General features: G+C 37.0%; 1 protein-coding gene across 4 annotated transcripts in view; it reads right to left on the reverse strand.

The window, feature by feature from the left end:
- Window positions 1–16,952, reverse strand: part of BARD1 (BRCA1 associated RING domain 1) — a 170,378-nt gene that overhangs the window by 29,577 nt on the left and 123,849 nt on the right. For all 4 annotated transcript variants that reach the window (XM_079924138.1, XM_079924139.1, XM_079924137.1 and 1 more), the window contains 2 exons: window positions 9,710–9,790; window positions 7,838–8,010 (listed from right to left, as the gene is read on the reverse strand). In XM_079924138.1, coding sequence (XP_079780264.1) covers window positions 7,838–8,010; window positions 9,710–9,790 — 254 coding nt within the window. The remainder of the gene's footprint in view (window positions 1–7,837; window positions 8,011–9,709; window positions 9,791–16,952) is intronic.

Below are 16,952 nucleotides of genomic sequence, written 5' to 3' on the forward strand. Positions count from 1 at the left end.
AACATAAAAGATAAAAAGTATGAATGTACAATGTAAAGATAAAAAGTATAAACTAGATGACTCTGAAAAGTCCTTTCCTCACTAGGATTCTTTTTAATCACTAAGGCTAATAAAAAGGAAGTTTAACACTTCAGCTTTTTTTCAGGAGTTTAACATTTTGGCTTTACTCCAAAGGTAGAGTTCAGAATATAGTATAGCACTTCAATGTCCTCTTCCCCTCAAGAATGACAGAATAGACACCCACCTACAACTGTGCCCAAGATGAGTTTTACCACCAGTAGAAGGGGAGAAGGAGAGATGGGCAAATTTAAACTTGCACTTGCACATATAGATCATTCAATCCCAAACACACACGCAAAAAAGCTTTTTTACTAATGCTAAACCTATCATGCATGACAGAATACCAAGATGGTCCATGATGAAATCCTTTATGAACAACTATGAAATTACAAACATAGATTTTAAGTTTTCAAGTCACTTGAATTGCGGTGAAGCAAGAAAAAGCAGAGAAATTCAAAAGAGCAACATGTTTTTTTAAAAGCTATAAAACATAAATTATCTGTTAGATATTAATTTTTTAAACATTAACTAGGGCAGTGGAATAATTAATAAGTCCAATGGTCTATATACTATTTTCTAATTAAGAATTCTACCTCCTTGCAAGGAAAACTCTGTTAATAGCAGACCAAGTAACAAATCCTAAACTCTGTATTTCTGTTAAAAAAAAAAAAAAAAAGCATATGATATTCTCCAAACACTCAAAATAGTTCTGATGTGACTGGAATAGCTTTGGTTTTAAGTTCACACTGGGATGCACAGAAGGCAGTGCAGATGGATAGCCAACGAGGTTTTGAACAGTTATCAATATAAATATTCTTGAGCAACAAAGAAGTATAGAAGATATGAACCTTATTCTCACATCTGAAGTTAATATAGAACAAATTTTCCTTCTTAGGTAATGGACTCTCATTTTAGTCCTTAAGAAGTAAATTTCTCATGCAAAACACAAGTAAATTCAGAGTTAAATGAATTAGCACTGTATTCAAATGTAAGAGGCATTTAAAAAACGCCAAAGTTTGCACAGCAAAAGCTCAAAGCACAGAAGAAAGTACTCTAAGCAAAATGTGACTTTAAGAAAACAGTAAAGTATTAGAATATTAAAATTAAATCAAAATAAAAGATAAAGTCAGAAGTACACATATGGCCTCAGATAAAACTATAAAATAGGTAAACTTTGTATAATAGTCCACAGGGACGATTTCAGAATAAATTTAATGGGATAACAAAAAGTCCGTTTCTCTTTAGTTCCTGCACTCTATTATTAATACATTAGTATTTCAGAGTGATAACAACTAGTAACCAAATTGAGAGACATCTCCAAATATTATACAGTATGAAAGTTATCAAAATAAATAATATTATATCAGGTTGGAGACAAGGGACAGGGGATGGAAAACAGGAGGCAGGGTGGGAATTATTTCTGTAAGATACTCCATTCACATCCCCCAGACCAGAGAAGGTGGAAAGCATCCTGATTATTTTTAAGAAGCTGTAAGTATGATTTTCATATCAAAATCTGAGGGCAAAAAATGAAACCTAAAAAACAAACCATTCTAACTTACACCTATAGATGCAAAAGTCTTAAATAAAACCCTAGCAAACTAATGTAAAGTATTTGTTTAAAGAATAACAATACACTAAGTCAAGTTTATCCCAGGCATGTAACATGGTGTAATATTTTAGAATATGTTAATGACATCAACAGGCAAAAAGTCTAAGATCATCTCAAAATCACTTAGTAAAATAAAATACAGTCTTGTTTAAAAATGGTAAAATAACTGGGAGGAAGATTTTTTTTTTTAATTGAAGTATAGTTGATTTACAATGTTGTGCTATTTTCTGGTATATAGCAAAGTGATTCAGTTATACGTACATATATACACATATATATATTTTTTTCATACTCTTTTCCACCATGGTTTATTATAGGATACTGAATACAGTTCCCTGTGCTATACAGTAGGACTTTGTTGCTTATCTATTTTATTTATAGTGGTTTGTATCTGTTAATCCCAAACTCCTAATTTATCCCTCCCCCATCCCCTTTCCCCTTTGGTAACTATAAGTTTGTTTTCTATGTCTGTGGGTCTGTTTCAGTTTTGTAAATAAGTTCATTTGCATCATATTTTAGCTTCCATATAAAAGTGATATTATATGGTATTTGTCTTTCTCTGTCTGACTTACTTCACTTAGTATGATAATCTCTAGGTCCATCCATGTTGTTGCAAATGGCATTATTTCATTCTTTTTCATGGCTGAGTAATATTCCATTGTATTTATACGTATACCACCTCTTCTTTATCAATTCCTGTCAATGGACGTTTAGGTTGATTCCATGTCTTGGCTATTGTAAGCAGTGCTGCAATGAACATCAGGGTGCATGCAGCCTTTCAAATTATGGTTTTCTCCAGGTGTATGCCCAGGAGTGGGATTCCTGGATCATATGGCAGCTCTATTTTTAGTTTTTTAAGGAGTCTCCATACTGTTTTCCATAGCAGCTGCACCAATTTACATTCCCATCAACAGTGTAGGAGGGTTCCCTTTTCTCTACACCCTCTCCAGCATTTATTACTTGTAGACTTTTTGATGGTGGCCATTCTGACCAGTGTGAGGTAGCAGGTACCTCACTGTGGTTTTGATCTGCATTTCTCTAATAATTAGTGATATGGGTACCTTTTCATGTGCCTGTTGGCCATCTGTATGAGAAGATCTTTTTTTTTTTTTTTTTTTTACGGTACGCAGGCCTCTCACTGTTGTGGTGGCCTCTCCCGTTGCAGAGCACAGGCTCCGGACGCGCAGGCTCAGCGGCCATGGCTCACGGACCCAGCCGCTCTGCGGCATGTGGGATCTTCCCGGACCGGGGCACGAACCCGTGTCCCCTGCATCGGCAGGCCGACTCTCAACCACTGCGCCACCAGGGAAGCCCGTTATTTTTAATATTGATTTTAATAGTGACTTATAAACCTACAATCACTATTTTTTTTAAATGAGAATAAAACAAGCATGCCAACTATCAATATTATTTTATAATATTGTTCTGGAAACTGTGACAAAGGCAGTAAGAAATAAAAGTTAATAAATGACCATTAAATCCTTCAAGTTAGGTGTTGGCTAGGTATAAGAGAAACACACTAAAATCAACAGCTTTCCTCTATATCAGGAATAACAAGTTTTATTTATTAACAGAATATCCACTTCACCAGGGCAACAAAAGGCTCAAATACCTAGGAAAATCTCAGTAAATAGTTAGTTCCATGTGTATACAAACACACATATATAAAACAGATTAAAAACTTGACTAAGATGTATAACAGAAGACTTAAACAGAGAAACATACCATGGTCCTGTGAGAAATCAACTTTATTAATCCACTATTATCTATACACTTACCCAATTTTAATCAAAATCATAATAGGATATTCTTGAAACTTAACATAGTAAACCAAACTTCATGTGAAGGAATAAATTGATAAAAACAGCCAATTCCCCCTCCACCCCCCACTGCTACTGTCACTTTAATTCAGACTCTCATCACTTGTCCCCTAGATTATTAGAAACACCTCTTCACTGAACTTCCTGCCCAGTGTGAAGGTGAAAGTTTTCAACTTAAAATTTGAACTCTAGGGCTTCCCTGGTGGCACAGTGGTTGGGAGTCCGCCTGCCGATGCAGGGGACGCGGGTTCGTGCCCCGGTCCGGGAAGATCCCACATGCCGCGGAGTAGCTGGGCCCGTGAGCCATGGCCGCTGAGCCTGCGCGTCCAGAGCCTGTGCTCTGCAACGGGAGAGGCCACAGCAGTGAGAGGCCCGCGTACCGCAAAAAAAAAAAAAAAATTGAACTCTTTAGCACACAAGGCCTTTCACCGCTTCTGCCCACCTTCTCTGGCCTCTCATCTCATCCTCCTCCCTCCCTTCATTCCATTCTTGTATTAGCTCCTAGAAGTGAACCAACAAGCAGTCTGGCCGTAGTACCTTAGCACCCATCATCCTCTTTCTGAAGAGCCCATCCTCCTATTCTTTTTCTTCAAATTCAGCTGAAGTGCTACTTCCTCTAGAAAGCCTTTCATGACATCCTCTAGTCATATTTCTAGCCCCTACCCTGGATTTTCATAGAATCTTGGGGCATTGAGCTATGAAGGCCTGTATCATACTGTTCTGTAACCACTAATATAACTGTATAACTGTATAACCACTAATATAACTGTATAACTGTATAACGAACCGGGTTCGTGCCCCGGTCCGGGAGGATCCCACATGCCGCGGACCGGCTAGGCCCGTGGGCCATGGCCGCTGAGCCTGCGCGTCCAGAGCCTGCGCGTCCGGAGCCTGTGCTCTGCGACGGGAGAGGCCCACATACTGCAAAAAAAAAAAAAAAAAAAAAGAGTAACAGAGAAAAAAAAGAAAAGCGTGTTTGCCAACTCAGAGTCTGGAGTCTGAGATATTAATGGCTTAAAAGGAACAAGAACTTCAGGCAAAAAAAAAAAAAAGAGTAGTAAGAACCCCATATAGTCCCCATGCCCCGCTCCCCATGCTCTGCTTAAGGGATGGAGGAAGGCACAGGAACAAACTTCACCTATTCTCACCTGCCAAGTATTTAACTCTAGAAAGACAATAGACAGAACACTGGCAGAAAGAAAAATAGACCTTAAAAATGCCAAGGCTGGAGGAATTACTTTGGGAAATTATTTTGTGATCCCACAAAAGGTAACATGGGTGCCTAATGGGCAAGAGACTAACAATTCTGCTCAGGGAGCACATATCATTTACTCTGGCATCTACCAGGAACCCATTCTACCAGCCTAGACAAGGTGCAGCTTACGGAAACTTAGTTTTAGACATTCTCTTCACAATTATAGTCAAGTTGGGAGCAGAAGGAAGCAATTCCTATTTTCAGCTCATCAGCCCCTTTTATCAAGAGAGGAAAAAATATACCGTCTTTTTATGCATTCGAACACTTACTAATTCACTCTACAAATAAATGTGGGTACAGACTACGTTAGGCACTCGGCAGGGCCTGGGAGAGCAGGCACGATCCCTGGTACCTAGAGCATACTACCTAATGAGAAGATAGTAAGAGGCAGGTGCACTACCACCTCTGGTCTATGACTGGGAGGAAGCGTCACATACAGACAAAGGATTCGGGAAAGCCAGCCAGAAAGAAATGATACCTAAGATGAAACCCAAAGAATGAGAAACTGACCACCAAAAACGAGTACTCCAGACAAAGGGAAAGCATATTTAAAGGTTAGGAAGCAAAACAGCTTGGCACATTTTAAGGAAATAAAAATTTAGAAATGCTAGTGCAAAAAAAAAGGCTGAAGGAGAAGGGGGACAGGAGGAACTGTGGAGAGACGGGGCTGGAAGGATGAGGAGAGCCAGACCATCTGGGGCCCTACAAACCATGTTCTAAAGTCTGACTTTTATTTTAAAAACATTAAGAGGTGCCAGTGAAGGGTTTTAAGCAAGTAAGTCATTTGACCAGAATTGCATATTTTTAAAGTTCTTGGGCTGCTTTATGAAAAGTAATCTGAAAAGGAAACCAGTTAGTAAATGGCAAAGCCAATCACGTCAACAACAACTACCACAAAATAAAACAGAAAGCAGAAAACACAGAAAATACTTAAGTATAATGACCAGTAGTCCACAAAATAAGGATGTTTAGAAACAGCTCCCAACCTGTTATACCCTAGATTAAATCGACTCTTGCATTTGCCCTATAGTTGCCTTACTATCCTCTATCCAACATCATTCCCAACTTCTGTCACCAAATAAACCTTCCTTCCCTACTATCCTAATTATATCAACCAGCTCTCTGGAATGCAGTAGCCACTTGGCATATGTGACTATTTAAATTAATTAAAATACATTTTAAAATTTATTTCCTCAGTAGCAATAGCCACATTTCAAGTGTTGAACAGTAACAGATGTCTAGTAGCTACTGAGTGCCCAGCACAGATACGGAGCATTTTCATGAGTGCAGAAAGATCTATTGGACAGTGCTGGGCTATCGATGTGCCTAAAACTGCCACTTCACTACGTAAGCCTACTGAGAACAACACAGCTATCTGAGAAGGCACCTGTGAAAGCAGACCCGCTCACTGTCTCAGGCCCTCACCTTGTGTATTAATGGGCTTCACGATGTAGTGAAGAATCATGCTGCACACACCGTAAGACAGGCCCTGTGTTTTGGCTCATTAATCCTCACTATGCTCTAAGGAAACAGAAAAGCAGTCGGCATCACCCATGTTTTACAGGTGAGGACACCAAGGCACAGAAACTAACCTGCCTGAGGCTATAAAGTCAATAATGGAGTCACAAATAAAAGCTGGAATCCCTAATGTCCTGACTAGTCCTCCATTCATTAGAGTAGTCATGGCTGATTTAAGAACCCATGAATAGAAACTGTTCTGTTTCACCTGACCCAAGCAACCACTTGCTCTATCAAATGGATTGCTATGCCCATAGGAGGGTCATATCTGTTAGATATGTATATATATGTATATACACACACACACACACACACATACATGAATACATACTGTGTATGTGTGTGTATGTAAAAAAACAGAAAAATTGAAAAATATAAGATATGTATTCCCTGAGCTTGCCCTATCTTATTACATATGATGGGAAATAAAGGATATTAAAAACATCTACAGGGGCTTCCCTGGTGGCGCAGTGGTTGAGAGTCTGCCTGCCAATGCAGGGGACATGGGTTCGTGCCCCGGTCCGGGAAGATCCCACATGCCGTGAAGCGGCTGGGCCCGTGAACCATGGCCGCTGGGTCTGCGCGTCCGGAGCCTGTGCTCCGCAACGGGAGAGGCCACACAGTGAGAGGTCCATGTACCGAAAAAAAAAAACACTTATCAAAACTAACAGCACCAAGGTATGGTATATTCCTGTGTTATTAACTTGTTTTTCAATTACATTATATGATTACCTATAAAAAAAATTACAACCTAGAAGCTCTGCATTTTGTAATCCTTATTTGCCTCTGTAACCAGCGTTAAGTTCTGATTTTTGTGTGCTCCTTCCAAACCTGTAGAAGTAATGCTGGCACAGAGAGGCAATTCTTGCATTTTCATTTCAACTACCTCATTAACTGAAAAGAGTAAAATAATATATAGGGAGACATGAAGCAAGTTAGAGATTAAAGATATAAAATCCACATACAGCATTTGCTTGTGACACTCTTGAAAACAGCAATTTTAAAATGCAGCCGCCAGCATCCACTGATGTGTCTCTCTGCCCTAACACTGCAAAACAATTTACCCAGAGCTCATTTGAATGATGTAAAAAAATCTAAGAAATAATTTGACTGCACTTGCCTAACATCTGAATTCTTACATATTTTAACCGTGGTTACACTAAATATGCGAAAAAAAAAAAGGAGAAAAGGAATAGAATATTTAAAACAATTCTAAAGTATTGGGAAGCATACAAAGTAGTTATATGCTTCTAATTCTTGCCTTATTAATAAGTATGAATCACTTTATATAATATAGAAACTAAGTGAATTTTGCCAGAAAGTCAAAGCTTCCAAAGTTAACTTGACAACTCTTTCTGAATTAAAAGAGCAAATCTCCCTCAAATATGTAAGTATCATAAAGGAAAAGGGCATGAATGCTGATTTTAAATCCAGAATATAATGGCCACATCTAAATTTAGTTGTGAAAGAAAACAGAGCCATCAACTTGAGTAGTAAAGTCTCTGTTTCATCACAGACCTTGATTCAAGAATAAGTCCGCGAAAAAAACAGTTTTTAAGTTGAACTACTTACACCGCGCTCCTGGAGGCTCCATAGGAGAGTAACAGCTTGACTATATCCACGTGCCCATTCTTGGCTGCGTCATGAAGAGGTGAGTCATTCTGATACCCAGTGGTGTTCACCAACGCCTTGTGCTGGAGCAGCAATTCCACCACCTTCAGGTGCCCGTGATTGCAGGCTTCGTGCTAATTAAAGAAAAAGAAGAGTGATGAGGAAGAGCAATGAACAGCATCATAACAAAACCACACTTCAGAAAAATAAATGTGAACCTCAATCAGTAAATTGGTTCTTACCTAAATACTCGTACTAAACCATAAGTTGTTGACAGAGTAAAAGCCACTATTAATAGTCTTTATGGTAAGATGCATGGCGATCAAGATTTATGCAATTCATGGAAAAAGATTTTTTTCATTTGAGCCTTGGGTCAAGCTCTCTTAATTTGGAAGAAAATATAGCTTTGGGCCAATTATGGCTCCTAAATTGTTCTACAGTAAGAAATCTAAAACAAGAAAAAAAAAAAAACACAGAAAATATTTAACAACCAGATCATGCATAAAATCTGAAATCCTCCAAGGCTGAAGAGAACTCACCAAATCAGGGGCTTAGCCATAAGCTAAGCGGTGCACCTGCATGTATACATAAGCGCCCAACGAAGTGGATATCCTAGAATGAGTATTTATAAGAAAAGCCTCTCCAACTGCTGAAGCTACAGATACTGTATGGTTGGTGCCAATGATAACAGAAAAAACACAGAGTAGGCACTCAAAAAGAGCTTACTGAATGAATGTTCAAAGATGCTTTACATGCACATCTTTCCTTATGTTTAACGATCTGCTAAAAATGCCACTATGCTGTAGTATTCTAATAAACCTCTGGCATGCCATACTTTTTAAGTACATACTTTGAAATCTTAATAGGCGATACACCACATTAAATGTCTGTAGGTCTATTTCTAGGAGAAAGGGATCCAAATAAGGCATTAGGTCCTCTAAATCACTCACCAACTTCTACTACAGTTTGCCTGAGTGGCTTAAAAGAAAAATTAACCATTCTTTGAAAAGGTTTGCCAGGCTGTGGAGTCCAAACAACAAAGTGACTCTGATCCAGAATAAACACTCCCAGCTTAAAAAATTGGCAAGAAGTCATTATATACAACTTTAAAACCCTATGTGCACCTATTCTAATGAGACTCTCTCAATTTCTGTGAATTTACAGTTCACAGAATAAGGGCATCCACCTCATCTCTTAACACTTCTATGGCTGCATTCAAGCCACATGTTACTGTCCTAATGTAATTAGCCGATATAGCACTTGTTCCCATGTATTTGTACCATTCTTTTCCCAGACTATCCTTCACATTTTTTTTTTAGTAATAATAAGCAAAGACTTTAAAAAATGTTTAACATGAGCAAAGATTTCTACTGCCTCTGTGTGTCATACCCTACATAGGGTATAAGTGAGACTAAGACAGATCCTCGATAAGAATCACTGCCTTGTGATACATCGCTACACCCAGTTCCTCCGACCTCTCTTTGTTCCAAGAAATGTGGTTCCAATGACATGCAATGCTGCAGAATGGAGCCGGATGTCAGCTGTAGCAGTTACCTCTCCATAAATGAGCTAAATTCAGCAATATGGTGTAACTGGATTCTTAAATCTAAATGTAGTCAGTCAAAAGGTAGCCAATTTTTCGCCCGTCACAACAGAAAAGCTAGATAAAACATAATCATTTACTCTTATTTGTTGAAAATATAAGTTCTTCAGATTAAAAAGAGATTGTATATGTGGTAGAGGATGATATATAGGTGACTATATAACTATAAACTATAATAACTATAAAACATAAACAGAATGATAATAAAAAAACAAACAACTAGAAACTACCAATGGTGTCCATCCAGCATGGTCTTTAACATTCGGGTCACTTCCATTTTGTAAGAGGTATTCAACAGAAGGTATGTCGCCCTAGTAGAAAAATGAAAAGGTAGAAAGAAGTTAAAAATCATCAAGGACAGAAAAAAAATATTAAGATTTAAGATTTTACCTTCTTCAAGGTAAAATTTAAATCTTTTCTTTTCTATGCCTATTGCTCGTGAGTCAATAAATGGTAAGCTATGTATGCATGGGTTGTTCTGAGGTACCAACTCATCAAAGCCATGTGGTCCATCACTGAATACAGAGTACAAAATCTCTGCTATTAACAACCTGTATCAAAATTCATTTCAAAATACCAAGGACACTAGCCAAAGATCACCTGATCAAAATGAAGTTTTTAAAGTCACCATTTCGTTTGTGAAAAACATCCTTTCTGAGCACACATGAAAATGGTTTCTGATTTCTGTTTAAAACAAAATTAAAGCCAAGAGGGCTGCTCAGGGAAACCAATGTTAGAAAGCCAAAAACTGTTGTCTTATTGGCAGTTAATCCACTTATCCTCGAAATATTTAGTTTATATTTACCTTATTTGCTCAAAGATATTTTTTAGGCAAAAGCAAAGCTTATTTTCTCCAAAATAACTGACAGCTTACTCTGAAAAAGGCTGAATAAATAAAAGTCACATATGACAAAAGTTATACATGCTAATGTTGTGTGTTGAGAAGAGCTTCTTTAGGGAGAAGGACATCTCTCTCCTACCACTCCCAGCCCCAGCACTCTTCTGAAATGAGTTTTTCTCTATTGGTTTGAAAATGTAGAAGTCACTAAGTCCCCTAAATACAGTAACATTTGCTTTTATTGGATTGTTTCGGACTACCTCTCAAATACAGCAAATCTTAAGATGGTAGCTTACTCAGTTTTCTAAAAAAAACAAACCTGCATACAACATATATTTTTAAGATCCTAAATTAGCAAAATGACCTTAAATATTAAATGGGCCTAAAAAAACAAGTATTCTGTAGGTTTCAAATCAATTGCCCCACTTCCAATAAAAAAAATATTTCCCATAGTTCCTTAGAGGTACAAATTCTATACCTCTAGCACAAGTTAACATACACTTAGCACCTTTTGCACTATATTCAAGTCAGTTCCAAATGAGCTCAGGAAAATCTGTCAAGATACAAATTTGGTTTTTTTTAAACGAACCCATGAATATTGGGGCAGATGAACTGCCAGAACCACATGCATTCCTGACCTTCAAAATGAAAGTATCCACAAAAAAATATATGTAAACCTTCTCAAAAATGTCCTCAGTCTAATTCTACATGGCAATCACAAAAACATATTAACCTAAAGAAGCCTGTAAAATAATATAAACAGAACTGTGGAATGGAAGAGTCCCATAGACAATTAGTGACAATTCAGAAGCTAAAAGCAGAATCTCTTTTCAGGTTGCTAGCCAGTGGTATTTTTCTTTCATGTCACCTCTTCATATAATCAAAGGTGTCTTCTGTTAACATTTTACCACTATACTTCCCTGAAATGTATAGCTGATTTGCAAATTGCTTGCTTTTTATATCCGATCTGCTTTTTCCTCCCTAGTACTTAAAAGCTCATCATATTTTCTCCTTCTACTTTATGTAAATTTAATGTCATGCACATAAATAAAATTACGATAATTAGATAGGGTCCACAGTAACTGCGTAAGCTTGAACCAATATAAAGTTTCCAGGAAACAAATTAACTTCCGCTTCTGATTTCTTTAAATTACTTTCTTCTCAAACAGAATATTTTCTGAGTAATAAGCACTCACTTTTAGGCTTCTCACAACTTAAAAGAATAATTGAGATTCTCTTAAAACCACAGGGGGGGAAAACCATCTAAGAAAGAAGTATTTACCAAAGCTTATAAAAAATTTTAAACAGACTTGGTGTTTTCAAATAAAACCTTAAAGGCTGAAAACAAGGGAACATGAGTGTCATATTGAATTTTCTTATTGCTAACCTTTCATTCATAGGAAATATTCTTCATACATGCATATGGCAGTAGTATAAGTTAACTTTCCAGAAACAAATACACACACACACAAATAAAACTTTTTCCTTATAAAGGTTAGCTCTTCTAAAATACTATTAAGAATAAATATTTTTATAAAAATAGTACAGGACATTACAATTAAGTACAATAATGATGACTTAGCCAAATGGTTAAGCTTTTCCACATAAATGAACTAACCAGGTACCTATAATTTCTCCTTTTAGCAACTAGGTGTTGTTAAAAAAAAAAAAAGTTTAGTCATCTGGAATGGAGCTCTAAAGTTTATTAAACATTTTCTGGGTGTCTTAGTTATTTACTGAATAAAATAATTTCACAGATGACTCGGACAACCTAGCCATCGTGACAGTAAGTTACTGGTATTACAAAGATGGTGGGTGACAAAGGGGAAAATGGAGACTGACTCCAAGAGGTGCTCTAGAAATAGAAATCTTGAAAATATCACAGATGCCAGTTTGCTTTTGAGTCCTTTGTTATTGTCTGAGGAAGCCAGTATGGAGGATAAGTTAATAACATGATTTTACACACAATATAACATGACTGCTTTAAGGTATAATGAATGGTTACAAAGTCAAACCCTAAAGGAGATGCCCCACAAGGGATTTTCTCTCTACCTAAGAAATCCTCATCACCTTTATGTTAGGCACACCATCCCTTGTAAGTTGCCTTCAAAATATTATCTATTATGTCTGCACCTTAAATACATCATGGCATGTCAACTTCAAGCCATTCTTCTATTTCTAATACATTCACTGCCATGGCATGAATTATGAGTAATCATTACCATTTGAAGAATCTGTGCTAGAGAACTTTGGGGCAGTTTATTCCAGCATCAACAAATTCTAAAGCAAAGGTGAAAAAACAGAATAACAAATCAAATTTTTCTCTCTGTATAATGAAATGTCAAATACTAAGATTTTTCTTATTAAATCAGAAGAATAAACAATGAGTGTTTATCTTAGTTTCTAGTAGGCATAATGCTTCCTCATAAAATCTCTTCTTTATAACATAATGTTCTCAAAATCACTTTAGCCATAGGTGACATAGATATTCAAGTACAAACATGGGGGCATGAAGAGAGCACAGTGAATCTCAACTTTTGTTCTGGTTGAATAAGGATACTCACAACATCCCAGACACAGTATTAATAAATATTCTGCTTGAAATTCCATAGTGTAAGAAAATAAATGTATAAATAAAGAATTCAAGAATAATCCTGTCTAAGGTATGCATGCAAAGGGCACTGAATGTCCAAAAACTAGTTGGCTGGCCTATAAGCCCATGATCCTGAGGAGAAAACTATCTGAGAACTGAGAACATAAACATTATCTGCTGATGATATAGTAACTGTCTACATTCAGGCAGCCTGAATATTTAGGCAGTCTGGATATTTAATAAGAGACTTCTACTGCCAAGTACGGAGCGTTTCAAGATAAATAAGGTTAACAGATGCTTTACATTAACCCAAAAGTCCCACTTCTAGGAACTTATCCTAAGGATATACCTGCTCACATATGAAACAAAGATTGCTCTCTGCAGCACAGTTTATAAAAGCAGAACAATGGAAACACAGGCATCCATCAGTAAGGAACCAGTAAAATAATAAAAATTCATGGAACGCTACGCTACAATAGAATGTACAGAAAAGTGTGTACTAATATGGAAAGCATTTACTTATATTTGTATAAAGAAATTCACAAGAAAGGGCTTGTCAGCAAGAGGGTGGCTGAGGACAGAAATGGGAGTGAGGCTTTCCACTGTAAATACTTTTATTCTTATTTTTGAAGCATGAAGTTATTACTCACATTTTGAAATTACATTTTAAATGGGCAATAAACTCCACATAACCACAAAGTCAAATTGAGGAGTCATATAATAAACAGAAAGCTAAAAACATATAAATGCAAACAAAACAATGTCACCATAGAGGAAAAACCAACTCTGGGAATTCTGTAAAAGACTGATTCAGAAGGCAGGCTATAACCTAGATTTTGAACGTTAGATACAAAGGATCATGAGGGAAAAGGGAAAGATTCAGAGGAAAGGATATAAGCGGCAGAAAAAAGAACATGTGCCAAGTATTCGTAGCATTAAAGTTCAGTGTCAGAAGAAGAGGGTTCAGATCATGGCTAAGTGGGAAAATCGCTCAATTATTCAACAAATATCAATCTATTACATACCAGGCAGTGTTCTAGACACTGAAGACAGAACACTGAACAAACAACTCTTGCTCTCATTCTGAAGAGAAAGACAGGAAACAAAAAGATCTCTAATAATGATGTCAAGAAATAATAATAGGAAGAAAAACAAAACAAGCTAAGCATATGGCAGAGACTGCTATTTTATGTACGTTCAGAAAAGTCTCTCTGAAGAGGTGGCGTCTGAGCAGAGGTCTGTAGAGGCCATAAGGAGGACTGTGGATTTTATTTTAAGTGAGCCGGGAAGTTATTGGTAGGGCAGCACAGAAAAGACAAGTTATGGCTTTGGTCAGATGACTTTGGCTGTTATACGAAGAACTGAGTGCACTAAGTACAGAGGAAAAGCAGAGAAGGTAGTTCAGTGATGTGGATGAAAACTGACAACACCCACACTGCCACCAACAATGTCCACGTTCTAATCCCCAGGGACGTGTGACTATGTTACCTTACACAACAAAAGGAACTCTGCAATGTGATTAAGTGTACAGACCTGGAGGTGGGGAAGATTTATCCTGCACTGTCCGAGTGGCTCCCATCTAATCACATGAGTCCTTAAAAGCAGTGAACTCTTCCCGGCTGGGGCAGAAGGATGGAATACCAGGACTCCACCTGCTGCTGTCAACTCTGAATACAGAGGAAGAGGTCCACACACCAAGGAATGTGACAGCCTCTAGAACCTGAGAAGGGCCCTCAGCTATAAGCCAGCCAGAAAACAGGATCTCAGTCCTACAACCAGAAGGAAGTACACAGTTCCTGCCAACAACCCAAGTAAGCAAGGAAACGGGTTCTCTCCTAGTGTCTCCAGAAAGTAGCATAGCCAACGAACTGATTTTAGTATGGTGAGACTCATACCAGGCTTCTGGCCTACAAAACTGTAAGAAAATAAATTTGCCTTGTTTTAACTCACTACATTTGTGGAAATTTGTTATGACAGCAATAGGAAACTATTTCAAGTGGTTAGGACAAGAAAATACAGGTAGCTTCCACTAGGGTGATAGCTATGGCCAACAAAGATGCCCAGAGGTAGGTCTGGGGCAAGCTATTAAAGAATTTTATTAATCATGTGACTAAGTTCAAAGATCATTCTATAAAGCCATCACTGTAGCAAGGGAAGCTAACTAGCCCAACAGAAGAGTAAAACTACTATGGGGTTCTCTGCCCTCAGTGTATCCACCAGGCATGCACAGTGCCACAGTGCACACTTAGGATCTGGGGGAAACATGGAAAATGTGGACACTGCATGTCTATAAGATGTTTCAGGGGAAAATAACAACTACAATAACAACAACAAAATCTATCTTTGACAGCAAAAAACCTCATTTGTTCCGGCTACCTGCAAAGTCATCAGGTCTGTATTCATGACTCAGCTGCAGTAACTCTCCTTTTCCCTGCTCCTCGTTCCATGTTATAGTACAGCTGACCCGTGAACAACACAGATTTGAACTGTGCGGGTCTGCTTATACACACATTTTTTTCAATAAATATATTGGAAAGTTTTTGGAATATTTGTGACAATTTGAAAAACCCTGCAGACAATCCAGGTAGCACAGAACTATCAAAAAAATTAAGAAAAGTTAGGTATGTCATGAATGCATAAAATATATGTAGATAACAGTTTATCCTTACATAGACATAAGGTGATATTTAATATAATTAATAATGTGTTAGTCTTCTTACTGTTTTATAACTTTGCTCTCAAAGAATTACATTACCATACAAGATGCCTCTCTGTACAGCATGCCTCTCTCTTGTAATTGGAGAAACTGCCCATTAGCCTATCATCACAGGTAAGTGGTTTTTAAAAAAACGTAATGATGTTTCCAATACTGTAATATGAATATGACTGTAATACTTAGGCCATAAAATTTTATGATTCATTTATAGTATATAGCTAGGCTACAGTGATGCAACTCTATCAATTACACTAGTCTACCATAAAGCAATCATATTGCTGCTTCTTATCAATGCATGAATCATTATACATGTAAATAAATACGAATTTCTTCTTCACAATATCTTTTCATTTTTGATGTCTAGTGTTAGTAATACATATACCAACTACAGTGTTTTGTATCATATAAGACAACGTTGATGCATGTACTGACAGACGATTCATCTTATAAACAGATGACGTAAACTTATGCTATCTAAATGCAGTACAGTACCATAAATGTATTTTCTCCTCCTTATGATTTTCTTGATAACATTTTTCTCTAGCTTCCTTTACTGTAAGAATACAGTATATAATACATATAATATACAAAATATGTGTTAATCGACTTTGTTTTATCAATAATGCTTCCAGTCAACAGTAGGCTATTAGTAGTTAACTTTTAAGAGTCAAAAGTTATACGAAGATTTCGACCATGTGGCGGTCAGCCCTCCTGACCCCTGCCCTGTTCAAAGGCCAACTGCAGCTTTAACTTTAGAGCCACCTCAAATCCTTTTCTGAAGGAGGTGGATACAAAGCATAAACAAGACAGCAGGATTGCAGCATTTGGTTTTCAAGTATGCACAGATTATTCATTCTCGGTTGTAAACAAAAAAATTAGGATAGAAAATGAAACGAATACTATTTATAAAAGGATAAATATACTGATAAATCCTTTGATTTTTCTTCAAGTATTTGTTTGATTATTAAAATCCAGCTGAGACGGGGACATGCATTCAACTTATAATAAATTTGTAAAAGAGGACATTATTGTTAAATAGGCATTTTAAAAAACAATAGAAATCAATTAACTTTTCTTAAATGTACTATATCAGAATCTGCCAATGAATGACAGTATAGTATTTGATAAGTTCAAGAGAATCAAAATGAGTAATTCTAATTCTGGCAAGACAATTGCTAAGTAAAATGACAATCTGACAAATCTTGTATTGAAGCAATCTTGAACATATCAATGGAGAAAATTCACCAAGATGGCATCATGCCACCATTTTTTCCTGTCTTAAGATTCCACTGGGCTTTTTTCCACAGCCTACGCCAAGCACAGATT

The sequence above is a fragment of the Stenella coeruleoalba genome (assembly GCF_951394435.1).
Source record: "Stenella coeruleoalba genome assembly, chromosome: 6".
NCBI lineage: Eukaryota > Metazoa > Chordata > Mammalia > Artiodactyla > Delphinidae > Stenella > Stenella coeruleoalba.